Genomic DNA, 16,476 nt, shown 5'->3' with positions numbered 1-16,476 from the left:
GTATTACAAAATATAAATAACTTTTTAAGGGCTTAAAGGAGCCAGCTCCCAAGATTAAATTGATACTGAAGCTGAAAACCCTTGTTTTAAACCCACCAGCAGAGTCGCACAGCAGTCTTGGAAGGCAGACTGCCCAACCCCAGAGAAACTTGATATGTTATAAATTTGATCTGTACAGCTTTTGTGAAGTGCTGTGCTTAGCAAAACCTCTCTTTATTAGGAAATAAACCAATCTTTTGAGAGCAGGTAGGTCAGGGGCAGTGGGCAGGGGGTGCTCTACAGGACAGGATCTCTTAACAAAGTCACCAGAGGTAGGAGCTGTAAGATAATGGGGCAACAGATGGCTGCAGGCAGGAAGGTGAACAGAAGCCCATGCTGATACCTTGGGTCACATAACCAATAATAATGAAAAATCCACAGCCTTCTCAGTTTGGGCTTGAGCTAAGAAAAAAGCTTGCTGAGTACTTGAAAGAATTTAAATATTCATTATGTAATTAATGCTGCTCAGTCATTTAAAAAAACACAACTTACACTTTTTTTTTTTGAAGAACAGCTTAAGTACTTATCGATTGAGAACTTTTATAACTCTCAAAATGGAAGCATCCCCATATCTCTACAGGTATTTTAAATGAATTGAATTAATCATAGGCTTAAAAGTCTCTAGCGATCTTCGTTAACTTCCCTGGGTTTAATTAAAACATCTGTGCACTTTTAATTTATCGATTCATCCAACTCATATGTCATGTTTTTAACACACCCCAGCATGCTCTGCATCATTTTTAACCCGATTTCCACTTAACTAAAGCAATTAAATTCACCCCGGATTAATTAAAGCATCCATACTTTAGTGCTTAAGTCAGCGTGTGCTGCTTTCCCCACATGGTTTCTGAATGTCAGAGATTTGACACACCTGATGAGTTTTTTGTCCTTCTGGAAATTCTTCCCCGAATCACTTTCTTGCCTATTAATGTGCAATTTGACAGAATCAGAATGAGAAATGTGGTGGATCTGCCCTTTGGCCCTCGGAGGCAGTGACTCTGACCCTGGCTGTCAGGCAGAGTCCCCTTGTTTCCTCTGCTAGTCAAGTTCAGTCTGCCTCTTGCCCCACAGAGACCAGATACACTATCAGGGAAGGAAGTAATAGTCTGTTATCCTTAGTCAAAATCTCCATGGCACTTTATATTTGTACTTTGTAATTGATCTTTGACGCTGTATCCTACAAAGTCAGCTATCGGTCTTCTGCCCACTTACTGGATGTGAAAACTGAGATGCTAGGAAGCCAAGTGGCTTGTTGTGAGCAACACAGTGAGTGAAAGATAGAGCCAGCACTAAGGTCTACCTCTGTCTCAACTAACAGCACCTTGACAAAGTGTCACACTGCATTTCTCCTATACGTTCATTGTCTTTTTCCCCCCTGTCATAAACCAAAATGAGGAATCTGTTCTTTTATTTGTGTTTAGGTATCCCCCTTAGTGATTTAAGGAAATCAAATGGTCCCCTGCTACCTTTACACTGCCTTTGGAACACTGAATCTAAGCAGTCTAGAAGAGTCTGTTTTCCAAAGAGGAAACTAGAACAGATGCTAACACTTTCGTTTGAAAACATCTTTATTTGTGATTTCTATGTGTACATGAGTACATCCATGCAGGAACTGCAGAGTGCTGGACTTTTTAACAATGCTCTTTATTACTAACCAACTTTACAAACTTTAGACCCTTTTTAAGAAGCCCCATCTGCTTCATGCTTCAAGTGGAGAGCTCATTTTAGTTAAGACTGGGAATACAGGTGGTTTCTTCCCTTGCCTCCCATGGTGCAAATAACAGTGATAATTCATCTCATCACATAAAAGTCCCTGTTAGTGAGAAAGGAATTTTAGAAAACAAAAAGCCTTCCATCTTGATCATTAAGATAAGCATCAGACTATTTAGGTTAGTCTAAATCCTGTCTCTTGTTTTGGCATCAGCCTGTTAACTTGTCAGGTGTTACTGGCAACACTGACTTTTCTCCTGCATAACTCTAAGAACTGCTATTTATAAGTTTTAGTAAAACAAAAATGATTACTTTATACCAATGTTTTAAATGATTTTTAATAGAAACCCACATGCACAGTGTCGTATTCCCCTAGATGATAGAAAGAAAATAAAAAAGAGTAGGAACAAGAAATACTTTTATGTTTGTTGAAGAAAAACTCTGTATTCTCTGTTTTAGGCACAAATCTGCCAGAGAAAAATTTGTTAATTAAATAATTCTAAGCATCCTTTCTTAGGGAAAGAAAAAATCCAAAGAGAGAAACATCCACCCTTGCCTTTGAAAATCTTTCTGACCCACATCAAAAGAAAAGTAGAAATTCCACATTAAGGTACAACATAGTTACAAAGTTCAGATAAACAGTTTTGATTCATCAGGTAGAAAGTTGAGCCACTTAACTTTCCACACCCTGGAGAATCTTTTCCTAAAATAATTCAATCCCTTTTTAACCCCTCCCCCTAAGGATTTTCCTTTTTCCCTGGTTGAAGGTGAACTCAAGTGCTACTTCTCTTAATTGAATTAATCAAAGTGCTCTCAGTTTTGATTAATCAGTTTTCAGGTGAGGTTGATGAGGCTTCTCCCTTTTGAAAGCTGTTAGGACTTCGACAAGAATGATGCTAGAGAACTTTGTGCTAGGACATTGTCTCCTCACACTGATTAAGTACAGGTAACTTTTCTGTGTAGATGAGATCAAGGACTTTAGGCCAAAACTCTGAGAAAATATTATAATATTACTAAAGTGGGGGAGGTTTAATGTGCTTCCATACAGGTAAGTCATGTAGGTCTGTACTTCTCTATGCCTTGTTATCTGCCTTTCACTGGACAGAACATAGAAAAGAGAAAGGGACCAACATTCTGATGAATGTCTCTTAATGATGTTTTCCTCTGGTATGTAATAGATTTTCCTTTTTTTTTTTTAACTCCATAGAATGTTGTTTCCAAGTTGAGCTTGAAACACCTGCATGAGAAACAAGTCTGCTGGCTTCAATTCAGTATCTATTGAAAAAGAGCAGATATTTGATGCCCAGTGTTATTTTTCATAAAACATTTAGTACAAAAATAAGGGATAGCCACATTTTAATAATTATAAAAATATGATATAATAAAGGTTTTAACTATCCTAGTCATCTGGTTATATGTAGTATTTTCCCAGCAGGAAAAACATAGACTCAGCTGCTGAAATGCTCTGGTTTGAGTTATGTCAGAGACTGAATCAATTCTCCCCTCCAGAAGATGTTCTCAGGTGTAGGGCAGCCCTGAGAGCATTGGTGAAGAGTTCACTTGGCATTTATCTGCCCTCAGTTTGCCCTGGTAGCAAATGGATTACTAGAGAGCTTCACTCTTCTAATTAGCCTAGCCTTATGCGTTTTTAAGTAACACCAACAAAGGCCAGACAGTATCCTGTTAGCCAAAAAGCATAAAGAAGTTTTGCATTTTTGACTGCATTGGGATTGAGTTTGTAGTTGCATCTTAAGAGACTTACACAGAAGAGATATTTCACATTTGACATTTTGCAGGAGTTTGGTGGTGTGGCTCTGAGCTGTGCTGGGTGAACAAGGTTATCACTGTCTTAATTGGCCTCATCATTGTAGGGGCAGTACACCTTCCTTTTCTGGCACTCTCTGGGCTCCTCTCCTTGAGGATGACATTTTTTTTGCCAGCTTCTTCCTCTGTTCCAACCCCTGGCAAAGTTATTTTCTTTTCAAAAACTAGAAGATAATCAGTAAACATTTATTAAGTGCCTACTATATACCAGGTATTGTGCTAAGCACTGGGGACACCAAAGAAAAAGGGAAAAGTGTCCCTGTCCTCAAGGTGCTTACAATCTAATGGGGGAAGATAATATACAAAAGGAAGCAGAAAAGGGGACGGGAAAGAACATGATACAAAAGTCTAGAAGACTGCAGCAAGGTGGGAAATGAAAAGATGGCTAGCCTGGCCCTTCTCCTTAAATGGCAACTCTGGGAAAAACTCTCCAACTCCCTCTCAAATCCAAAGGAAGGGCTCCTGGGGCAAGGGGTCCTGATAAGGTGTGAGTTTGAAGGTTGAAATGATCTTACAGGATAATGAGGTTCTTGGTGCATGGTAGTCAAATCCAGAGGAGTTCAGTCATGTGAAAACAATTGAAAGGGAAAATAAATGGCCAGTGCCCCACCTTTCCATTTAGTGCCAATTTATCACAGTCTCTGCCAACCAAAGCTCCTGAATTGTTTGTCCAGAAAGATCCAAGTCCAATTTTCTCTCTCTACCCTGAGAAGTTATAAAAATAAAAATTGATCATTTTCTTTTGTTTGCCCTGAGTCCCCAATTAGGAAGTATTTTGGTAAAATATGCCACTGTTTTAACAGTTGTAAAATCTATTTCTTTGTCCTTCTAAGTGTTCCTAGGCCTCCACTATTGTCTCTTTCTCTCTGTATCATACTAAAGCAAGGACACACATGAGCTAGTACTAAAATGAGAGGTTTTTACCCTGGGCCCTCTATTCAATATTGCTTAGTGATATCATCAGCTGCTAAGTGTTCAGTTTCGATTTCCATGCATATTATTCTCAAAGCTATGTATCCATCTCTAATTGGTTCCAGCCACACATTACCAGCTGCCTCTTGGACATCTCATATTGGATGTCTAGTAAGCACCTCCAACTCAATCTATCCGAAACAGAACTTATCTTCCCAACTTTCCTGTTGTTGTTGAGGGCACACCATCCTACCAGTCACTCAAGCTTACAACCGTGATGTCATTCTACACCCTTCAATCACACTTACCCCATGTACCCGATCTGTTGTCAGATCTTGTCTTTTCTACCGTAACAACATTTCTCATATACTTCCTTTTTTTCTCCACTTAAAACAGCCGCCCCTCTGTACAAGCTCTCATCACCTCATCTCTGAACTATTTCTAATTACCTCAGGTCTCTCTAGTTCAATCCATCCTCCTGGTGACAAAGTGATTCCCAACATGAAAGTCTTACCCCATTCCTCCCCCTCCTTGCTATCATTAAACTCCAGGGGCTCTGCGTTACCTCCATTTAACCAAATGTTAAGTTGTTTGGCATTTAAAACTGTTAAGAACCTGGCCCTGTCCTGTCTTCTTGGGATCTTCCTATACTTCACCTCCATCCATGAACTTTACAATCCAGCTATACTGGATTGCTGTTCCTAACACGCAGCATCCGATCCTCTACTTGTGCATTTGCACTGCTTGTTCCTCATGTCTGGAAAGCTCTTCCTCCTCACTTCTGACTCTTTTCTTCAAGATTCAGCTCAAATCTCGCCTCCTACAGAAAGCCTTTCCTGGTTCCCTCCTCCCCCCACTCTCTGCTAGTCCCTTTCCTTCAAAATCACCTTCCTTTTTGTTCATATTTTACATGTGCATTAATTATTTGTATATTATTTCCCCTGTTAGAGTGTGAATCTCTTAAGGGCAGTGATCATGTCTTTCCCTAGCACTTAATATATTGCCTAGCACTTAATAAATACTAAATAAATGCTTGTTCATTGACTGGCTGACATAAAAGACAAAAGAAAATGGAAAACAGATTCTTAAGAAATAGAGGTTCAGAGAATAAGCACACACCTCTCCCAGGAAGGGAAGAAGGGGAAATGGAGAAGAGATGAATGAGGCTTCACCAGCTCTGATCTCAGCTGTCTGGACAGCTCCTGCAAACCCAGCATCTGCTCTGTGTCCCTCATGCATGGTTTGATCACATAGATCTTGTCCAAGTAGTCCAGTGCTGAGGACCTCATGGCTGACATCCTTCCGTGTTTGCCTGGAGGGCCTTGTCCTTTTAGTTCCCAGCACAGTTGCCAGTCATGGCAGTGACCCCTCCACTGGGTACCTACTTCCCTGCTGTCAGGCTGCTATACTTATCCCCCAGCATATACTTTCCTCTTTTGTGGCTTCCTTCCTCCTTTAGTATGTGAAGGGACCAGCACGTCAATCAAGTCTGGCCCCAGTCAGTCCAGCAATGGAGCACTTGCAGGTCAAGGAGTCAATGCTGCAAAGATTTCTGTCTTGACCAGCAGGCATCCTTCTCCATCATCCCATATGTTGCTGGCAACCTAAAGGAGCAAAACAGAAGAAATATCTGTACTAATTTCAATTTTTCTAGGATAACTTAGGTAAACTGCATTATTAATTTGATTTTCCAGACATTGAATTTGAAATTAAAGCCATTCTTAACCAACTAGGGAATTTCAACTCCTGTCCCCCCAGCCCTGGCCCCACTTCTATTCCCGCCTGTGACTTCAAACTTCTGGAAGAAAAAAGAAGAAAAGAAGGAAGGAAGATTGTATTATGAACAAAGAGAAACCATTTTTAATTCTATTTTGCTGTGAATGAAAATATCCATTTTGTATCCACTTTGGTTCACAGAGATCCTGACATTTTTAGAATAGGAGCCCAGTTCTATTATTTTCCTGTAAGTCAAACTTTCGCTGCCATCTGTAGATCACCTTGGTTGGTTGGTTGTTGTCCTTCTTTCTCGAAGAGGACCAAAATGACATCACTCTAGAGTCTAGTTTCAGTGCGTCCAACTGTGGCTGATCAGACCAATACAAACTCGGAATACTCCACCACAGGTTGGGCACAAATAGGCCCTGTGAACATTTGGGGTGGATTCTCTAAATCTGTGCAGCTTGAGTTTCTTTTGAGCAACATCAGTTCTGCTTTGTTCATAGAGCACAGCACCTTCTCTGATGTGGGCACGCTATGCTGGGTGGCCCAGTGCCAGCGGGTCCTCTCCCATGTCACACTCCCATGTCATCAATTCCAAAGTTCTTACGTAAAGCTCTCAGATTCAAAATTAAAGCATACAACTTGGAAACATTTTACCAATGTGTTGCCTAGTTAAAGTTCCTTACTATGTTCTTGGTACTTCAGTATTCAAGGGTAGAGTATCCATATTCAGTAGAAAAAAGTTATCATAACCAAGAGGCACCTCTATTTTTACCCAGTTTTTTAGCCTGAATTTTATGAGGAAATTTTCAAACCCTTCCCCAGCTCCAAGAACATGCCAGTAAATCAATTCTCTAAACAAAAACAAAAAAGTTGACTAAGTAATTTTTCCCAGTAAATTGTTTAATGCTTTCCTCTTCTCTCTTTCCCTAAGTGTTGACAAGGTTACCTTGGGTGTGAAGCAACTGCCTTGTCAGTCAGCAGTTGTACCCACTGTGAATAGATCCCAGTATTAGAAGACCCAAGAAACAGAAAGCAAGTTTCCTGGCTTTGGAGAGCTTACCCTGTAATGTCAGTATATGGTATAGCATACTCTCTATTCTTAGCTCACCCATCTCCTCTGATGGCAAGACGAGGCTATGGAATTTATTGGGCATTTTGCCCAAATTGGTTTTGTAAATAGTTTACCAGATATCGTTTGAAAATAGGCTTCCAACTGGCCCTAAAGTCAGGAAGACCTGAGTTCAAATCCGGCCTTAGACCACTTGACACGTACTAGCTGTGTGACCTTGGGCAAGTCACTTAACCCCGAATGCCTCACCAAAAAATAAATAATAAATAAATAAATAAATGAAATTAAAAAAAAGAAAATAGGCTTCCATCTTCAACATTTTTCAAGGGCTGGTCCCAGTTTATTTGACCAGCTATTATGCAAATTAAGCAGACATTCTAGGGTAATGCAGCAAGCATTGGCTGTGGAGTTAGACAGCGTAGATTCGAAGACTGCCTCTGCTACTTACTACAGTCCCTTCCTGTCCCTGTGCTTCAGCTTCCTTTTCTGTAAAGGATCTCTCAGGCTGCTTTTCAGCTCTAAATCTATGATCCTTTCCATGCTTTTCTAGAGATGACTATTGTGTTCACATCTAATCCCAGTAATACTCGAATTATATAACCATACAGAGCAAGAAAGCAAGAAGTGTCCCAAAGCAAATATACTAGATGAATTATATAGGCAGTAAAGAGGGTAAGGATGGAGAGATTACCCAGGTCTAAGCTTTTTTTTTAAATGCAGATATTACAGAATTGTATGTGTGTAGATACATATATATGCATCTATATGTCCACATCAATAAAATATATATGACACTACAAAACACAATCATGTGTGCCTACCCTGTATTCCAAAAGAAAAAATAATACAAGCTGTTGCTACTGGGGATAGATAACGAATCTACCTTAATTACTTCTTAAGATCTCTGAATGTTAGAGGCACTACCCAGTCTTACCCAAGTTTCAAGGACCAGAATAATTTTGAGATGACTTTAAGTAGATGGTGCTGAAAGGTATCATGTCATTTAAGTCTGCTGGTGGTTTTAACTAAAATACAATTCAGTGATTTCCGAAAGGAGAGAAGAAGAGTTGGGGAGTGAGGGGGAGGAGTGAGCAGAGCGTGGATGTATGGATGTATGGGACAACTCCCAATTCTAGAGTCACTGTCAACTGCAGCATTGCATCCCATTAATACTTACAAGAGCCTTTCCCAAGTAATAAACTAAACCATTAGGAACAGGGTCATGACCTTATCCTTCCCTTTCTCTTCCTCTCATGGACACATGTCAATCAAGAAAATAGGGATGATCACATATACACCACCACTGCACTAATATTCCTATCTAACTGTATTCTTCTACTGCTATCAAAAAGTCCTGAAGATGCTATGAAGAATGGGGAAGAGAAGGGAGTAAGCATTCAGATTGTGTCTACTAGGTGCCAGGCACTGTGCTAAGGGTTTTTTCCCAAATATTATTTTATTTGATCCTTACAACAACCCTTCGAGGTAGGTATTATTATTATTCTCATTAGTTGAGGAAACTGAGGCAAGCAGAAGTGACTTGCTTAGGGTTACGTAGCTTTTAAGTGCCTGAGACCACATTTCAACTCAAGTCTTCCTGACTGTAGTTCCAGCACTCTATCTATTGTACCACCAGCTGTCTCAAGAAGATTTAATGTGTATATGTTTAATAACCATAGCAATAGCTTACTTAGGCTAACAGTTTATGATCATAAAGCTCTTTCTTAATGGCAAAATTGTGTGATAGGTGGAAATAGTATTATTATCTCCATTTTACAGATGATATAACTGAGACTAAGGAAGGTTAAGTAGCATATCTCTAATCACATAGCCATTAAGTATCAAACAAAGTCAGAATCCAGGTCTTTGGACTTCCAAGTTCAGTGCAGAAAATGGCTTTTCCCCCTTGATTTCTGGCATGAACTCTCTAGTATTTGCTCACTATGTGACCTATTACTTTGTCATCCTTCTTTTCGTAGCTGCCTGCCCTGTCCTGTGTAGCGGAAATGGACAATATTCAAAAGGAACATGCCAGTGCTACAGCGGCTGGAAAGGCGCGGAATGTGATGTACCCCTGAGTCAGTGTATCGATCCTTCATGTGGAGGTCACGGCTCTTGCATTGAAGGGAACTGTGTTTGCTCTGTTGGCTACAAAGGAGGGAACTGTGAGGAAGGTAAATACAGGCATGTGCTCTCTGCCTGTGCTCTTGCCCTCTCTTTGGAAACTTCAGAAGGTGGGGAAGGCTTGGGGCTGCAACATAACTGTCCATTGCTAATTCTAAACCCAAGGTTCCGCGGTTGTGTCCTATTGCATAGATTATCCATGATACTCAAGAGTGTTACTCACAAGTAGGAGAATGGAAAGAAACCTATTTCAGGTGTGTGTGTGTGTGTGTCTGTGTGTTTATCATTATCATAGTAATTATTCTCATTCATCATTGAGAGTAGATCATTCTCCCTTTGTCCTTTATTTCTCTTTGAGTATCTGCTTTTATTCATCTTTGTGTCTCTTTTCCTCTCCTTGTGTCCTTTTCCTTCTCTCCACTTCCATTTTTCTGTCTCTCGCTTCCTCTCTCTTTCCTTCTTTGCCCCTTCCTTTCTTTCAAATTCTCCAAATGGAGAATTTTTAAAATATATTCAGAAAGCAAAAACAAGACTGCCCTCTCCCCAGTGGTGTTTTTATCCTTCTCCGTAATCTGAAACCCATATAAGTCTGTGCAAATATTTCAGCAAAAAATTAATATCAATACAGAGCAGTCAGGCTTGAAAGACTACAGGTATCCATGTCATTTAGAGACATCATGTAGGGCAAATTATTCTGGTTACATACAATCACATAGAATTAGAGGAAAGTGGATGTACAGCAAGAGAACAGTGATTTGATGAATACTAAAAAGCTCATTGTATCACACATTTAAGTAGCCTCAGGCTACTTAACAAACTGAATCAAACCCTACTAAATATGGTCAGAGTTCTTGCTCAGGAGAGAGAGAAGGGGGGAAGAGAGAAAAAGAAAAAAAATGGAGGGATGGAGAGGCAGAGAGCACCAGCCATTCAATGTATAAAAGTAGGAGATGCTGATTTACTGGGTTGAGAATGTACTTTGTTCTTACCAATGAAATGTGATGAAAAATTAAAATGAGTATTCTGAATGTAGAGGGTATTGGGAAGACATTCTTAAGAGTAAGCTGACACCATCTTCAGTCTCATCAAGTTGTACTATTTCCCATCTCTCTAGGGATTCTATACAACTTGTGATATCCCTTTCTTTGAAATTAAATTTAATGATGCTGAAGGCATATACACACATATATATATATGCATGCAAACCCAATGTGATACTGTGGAAAGAGGACAAGAGTTGGAGTCATTGGACCTGGGTTCCAATCCCCCTTCTACTTACTACCTGTGTGACCTTGAGCAAGTCACTTAACTTCACTGGGCCTCAGTTTTATCCTATGTAAAATGAGAGGGTTTGGACTTGATGGCCTTCCAGCTCTAAGTCTATAATCCTATGGTTTCTCTTCTACCTAAGGACTACAAAACATTTTCTTTATAAAAATGGTTAGAATCCTGACACCCACTTCACAGGTGATAAAAACAAAGGACTATTTAGATCACAATAAATTATTTTCATGAAGTCTACTACTGATATACTAAAGTATATCAGTAATAATGTCTTTAGTGAAACCCAGACTCCCTGGCCATCCTCCCCCCATGTGTCCTCATTTGAGTCCATAAGTCTTTGCTGTAATAAAGGGTAGCCCCCAGGTCTGCATCATAAAACCAAATTGTGAGTTTAGATGGAGGAAGTACTGATTTAATAACAGTGCTTGAAAGGTTAAGGTTCTTAAAGATAAATGGATTTCAGGAGGCAAAGCTGCATTCACTGAAAACATGGAAGAGGCCAATACTATGACAAGGAAGGTTAAAACGACCTTTTGCATACATCATTTGGCAAAAGGATAGTGCCAGAGCAATGATATTACTGTTTTAAAAATCTTTCCCTTCAGTAAATATTGTTCACACAAGTATTAAATCCCAAGAAATGAGGAGAATTAATTTCAAGGGGTTTCTCAACTCTTGTGCAAACCCAACCAGTCTTATTTAAATTTTTGGAATAAATTAACCTCCCCAACAAAACAAGGAAACCACGTGGAGCTTTATTAAAGGATGAAATCTCCTCTATTGATTTGTGCTGCCCCAAAAGAATGGGCTAGAGTGATTCATATGCTGTTTTCAAAATAGGAAATGGAATTAGAAAGTCTGGGTCAGCATTTTTTTTCTTCCAGTTAGCTTTTTATATCTGATATTCATCATAGTCATATCGTTCAAACAATTTACCTGAAATGGCAATGGCATGAAAATCGATAATTGTGATCCACAATTTTTGCTGCATAAACATTGTTGCTCTATTAACGAATTTGCACATGAAAACTAAACAACATATTTGTCAGGTTTCACTCCATGATGTTTGGGGGAGTGGAAAAGTGATGCAAGAGGGATTGACAAATTAGTTTAAGTCAGCCATGTTTTTCATGTCAGTTTCATGGTTGAGTCATTTTTCAATGACATTTAACTTCATAAGTGTAATTCATGGTTCTTTGGGGGTTTCTAGTACATATTGTTTGTGAAACTCCTTGACCTCCTTTTTCATCCTTAGGGATCTAAAATGCATTCACTACCCTTTTTTGTCAAATCTACAGAGGACCTGAGACTAAATGAGTTCTGATGATTTCAGCTGCCAGGGGGTTGGTGTTCCTAGCTAGGCATACGGTACTTAGTAGGTAAAGGCCATTGTCCTTTTTTAAGCACAGCAATGTTTCCGTTTGTAAAGCTTTGTAAAATACCGTGGTTGCTTCTCCCTGCTAAAGACTCAGTGGCAGCCCCACCAGTATCACAAGAGGCTGGAACCAAACTAAAAATTTGGAATAAAAATTACTGAAAGTGTTCCTCCTCAAATCTGAATTTTGTTTTTCAGTTACCTGCTCTAATCAGTTACCTGCTCTAATTAAAGAGCACTAAGGTTGTATTTACCTGTAACAATGGCCAGGAACAGTTAGCTCATATTTCTCAGTAGAGTAAGTGGTTTATTCGATGACATTCTAGTTCTGGGGTAATAAATCTTTCTGGATTCTCTCCTGCCTGGCTACCATAATTCTTAACAGGGTAGAGATAGTTAATTTATCTGGAAAAGAAATGCTTTTTTATTTTTTGTATATTACTTTTATTACTAGTTTCCATAAAAAGAAAGAAAAGATTATCTTGTATTTCTGGGAGCTTCTAGATTCAGCACTTTACCATAGCTAGGTATGGTAAATAGGGCTCGGTTCAAATTCCCCCCCAGACACTTACTAGCCATGTGACCCTGGAACCCTTTATTTCTTTGTGCCTCATTTTACTCATCTATAAAATAGGGAGGTTTAACATGATGGCCTCTAAGGTCTCTTCCTGCTCTAAATCTGTGACCCAATGATTTTTAATGGCTGAGGCAAGGAAAGAGACTGAGGATAGGAAATAGATATACCTCTCTAAGTTTCTCTTTATTAGAAGAATATGAACCTAATCATTAACAACAACAACATTTGTCTTTCGGTTGTGTCATCTCTTTTTGACCCCATTTGGGATGTTCTTGGCAAAGATCCTGAAGTGGTTTGTCATTTCCTTCTCTAGCTCATTTTATAGATGAGGAACTGAGGTTAAGTGACTTGCCCAGGTTCACGCAGATAGGAAGTGTCTGAGGATTTGAACTCAGGAAGATGAGTCTTTCTGACTTCAGGCCTAGCACTCTATCCACTATGCCACATAGCTGCCCCAATAATAACAATAATTAACATTTATATAGTGCTTGAAGGTTTGAAAATCACTTTATATGTGTTATTTCATATGATCCTCACAACAGCCCTGTGGTTTATGTGCTGTTATTATCCCGCATTTTATAGATGAGGAAGCTGAGTCTGAGAGAAGTTAAGTGATTTGCCCAGGGTCACACAACTCGTAAGTGTCTGAGGCACAATTTGATTTCAAGTCTTCCATGCTCTAAATCCAGTATTTTTTTCCAATAGGCACCCTGCATTAAGTCTGGATGAACCAGCTGATATCTTACAACTCTTGAATTTTATCCATTCTTTGTTTTATCAAAGAAATCTTTCCACCTCGGAGATTTTTAAATTCAATTTTAAATTTGAATAGCTTCAAATCAATCTTTCAGCAAGTATGTATTGAATGCTTACTAAGTTTCTGCCACCTCTAAGGTGGCAGACGTAGAAAACAACTCATGTCCCCTGTATAAATTGCCCAAGTGAAAAAAAAATGAGAATGTACCTGAGCCTTTCAGTCTCACCTCAAAATCAGTTGATGTCTAATTTGAGCTTGAGGATGTTAAGCCTGGGACCTGTTAGATGAAATTTGGTCTTCAGGTACTGGAAAGGATTCACTTCACCAATAGTAATTGCAATCATATTCCCCAAATAATTAAGTGAATATCAAAGGGGTCCTAACCAAATCAGTGAGTATAATCATTGTACTCATCCATCTAACAAGAACTTATTCACATAAGAAAACCGACCTTCAAGAATTAATTCCTAGATTTCAGTGACTCGTAGGTGGTGCCAACAATTCCTACATTGCTCCTTATGTTCTCGACGCAGGACCTGATTTTTACATGTTAGGCCTTTTGGATGATGTAAAGAGGAATGCCAGTAATAAGAAAAAAAATGAAGAGTTGGGGGCAGAGAGGCTCCTCTAAGTCCCTGAGAAACATTATAACCTAGAAAGAGCTTCTTTCAGACACAAAGGAGAGAGTCCTTTGTGGGCTCAATCTCTAAGCCCCATGGAAGAGCGATTTCTCGTTAGTCTAAAATTCTTCAGGTTAGAAGTTCCCCAGTGCCAAATGTTTCATGAGCTAGGGAATTTGAATAATTGTGGAAACTATACCCCTTTGGTCCACATAGTGAAATCTGAGATCTCTAGAGTATTATTCTATATTCAAATTTTGTCGCTTTTAGAATTCTTCTCTCCAATGTGCCACATTTCTATTACCAGTAGTACAGAGTAAGGCTGTTTTCCCTCTAAAAAGAATATTTTCCAGAGAATTAAATGAGATACCCACGCTCTGAGATCATTCCCCCCTCCCCGCACAGAAATCATATCTTATGAGTCAAAAAGTCCTCCATTTACTTGTCTAGGACTGGGTTTGCTAGAACAGTGACCGAACCATGTTTCCCATTTGGTTATTAGAAAAACTGTAATAACCAGAACTCAAAACAATTAGTCCTGTTCCTCTAGTCACTTTGATTATTGAATCTGCATGGTAAAGGGGAAGGAACCTTGGATTTGCAAGCAGTGAACTGGGATCTGAATGTCAGCTCTGCTGTGTACTGCCTTTGGGGTCTTGGCTCTGAATCCTATAATTGATTATTGATTCCTTTGAAGGAACTACTTTGGCCGAAAGAAATAAAAAAATAATTAGTCAAATAGTCAGCTAGGTTATCTGCATGTAGATTATCCACTTGGAATATACCCCAAAAATGTTTTTTCTGAGACTGACGCCTTCATTGCCATATATCCCCTTTAGTAGCTACAATCAGGGTATGTTCAGAGAATGAAAACTCATTTTAATATCACTCTAAGAAAGGCTTAATTAGGAAGGTGAAAATTATATGTGTAGAATTTTTTAAGTTGTGTTTTGTATTCTGGAGGCAAATACTAATGACTTTAGAACTATATCCTCCAACATTCCTTTCCATTAGTAAAGATTATCGAGAGCAAACTGTGTTTTGGTTGATCCAGTCAGTACAGACATTGCCAGTATTATTTGTGTTCCCTGGAGGGCTCTGATGTACCTTATTTGGGTACCTAATGTTTATAATCACTGAGTCCCAAAGATTTCCTGATAAGCTTTTGTGTAACATCATTCCTGACCTTCCCAGTTTCTAGTTGAGAAATCACCTTTTTTTCTCTCTTGTCATCTCTAAGGTTGATATTTTTTAAAAATCTTGGCAGACTGAATGCACTTTACTCCTCACAAGCGTTCCAAGGTACTACAAAGTACTTCCTGGTCTACTAGGCTTTCTTGCAGCTGTATAGGACTTTGAGGAACCCTGGTCCATTTGCTGTGAAGCAGGCACAATGCTATACGTCACGTGGACATATAATGTGTTTTTCTTCTGTCTTTTTTTTTTTTAGTTGATTGCTTAGATCCAACCTGCTCCACCCATGGAGTCTGTGTGAATGGAGCATGCATCTGTGGCCCTGGTTGGGGAGGGATAAACTGTGAGCTTCCAAGAGCCCAGTGCCCAGATCAGTGCAGTGGGCATGGCACATACCTCAGTGACACCGGACTTTGCAGCTGTGATCCCAACTGGATGGGTCCCGACTGTTCTGTTGGTAAGCCAAGAGGTTTTCTCTTATTTTCCCCCTAATATCCCTACCTTGTCTTCCTTCCATAAGCCCAGATGACTGATAAACTAAACTTGCCTTCAGCTTGGAAATAAAGGGAACTTTTATAAAGTACATAGTGATGTCCTTGCTGCCGTTGCTTGGGGAGACAGGATTTGTGTTTTCCACAGGAATTCTTTGTTTTTGTGCTTTGTTCATTCCATCACTGCAAATTGATATGATGCCCTGAAGTGTACCACCATGTGCATTATAGGGTTTCTTATGTACACTCCCTAAAGGGACTCAGAAAGAAAGTAGAGCAATTTCTCCCCAGACAAACTGAACAGAGCATCCTCTAAAACAGAAAGAGGCTCCCTGAGGGTGCCGTGTGTATATGTTATAAAGCTCTGCAATACTCCAGTGACAGGAAAATAATGAAGTTGCACAATACACTTTATTTTCCTAAAATTAAAAGTATGTTTATAGTTCAACAGTTCAAACCAGTTCCAACCATTCCAAGAATGGTTGTGTTCACACTGACAGTGACTATCCAGGCAAATGAGCATCATTCCGCCCCCTGTATCTGGGTGGTGAGATAGCTGTCAGATTGCCATGGCAATCATGATAGGAATGTTTGTGAAGCTTTGCCTAGAACTGGAAAGAAATGAATATTTCATTCCAAGAGGGAAAAAAAAAAGCCAATTTAAAATGTGTTGTCTCTGGGTGTCTTCTCAATCCCACTTCACTTGAGTTTCAGCTCTGAAGCTTTTTGAGTCTAGTGGAGAAAGCATTGGACTGGGAGGCAGGTAACCTGGGTCCTG

General features: G+C 39.4%; 1 protein-coding gene across 8 annotated transcripts in view; it reads left to right on the top strand.

The window, feature by feature from the left end:
• TENM2 (teneurin transmembrane protein 2) overlaps positions 1-16,476 on the top strand; it is a 392,109-nt gene that overhangs the window by 257,118 nt on the left and 118,515 nt on the right. For all 8 annotated transcript variants that reach the window (XM_027841747.1, XM_027841746.1, XM_027841748.1 and 5 more), the window contains 2 exons: positions 9,256-9,450; positions 15,464-15,664. In XM_027841747.1, the coding sequence (XP_027697548.1) occupies positions 9,256-9,450; positions 15,464-15,664 (396 nt within the window). The remainder of the gene's footprint in view (positions 1-9,255; positions 9,451-15,463; positions 15,665-16,476) is intronic.

Source organism: Vombatus ursinus, unplaced genomic scaffold (genome assembly GCF_900497805.2).
Source record: "Vombatus ursinus unplaced genomic scaffold, bare-nosed wombat genome assembly UNPS02014863.1, whole genome shotgun sequence".
NCBI classification, from domain to species: domain Eukaryota; kingdom Metazoa; phylum Chordata; class Mammalia; order Diprotodontia; family Vombatidae; genus Vombatus; species Vombatus ursinus.
The sequence above is the reverse complement of the archived record's forward strand: the minus strand, read 5'-3'. Positions and strand labels throughout refer to the sequence as shown.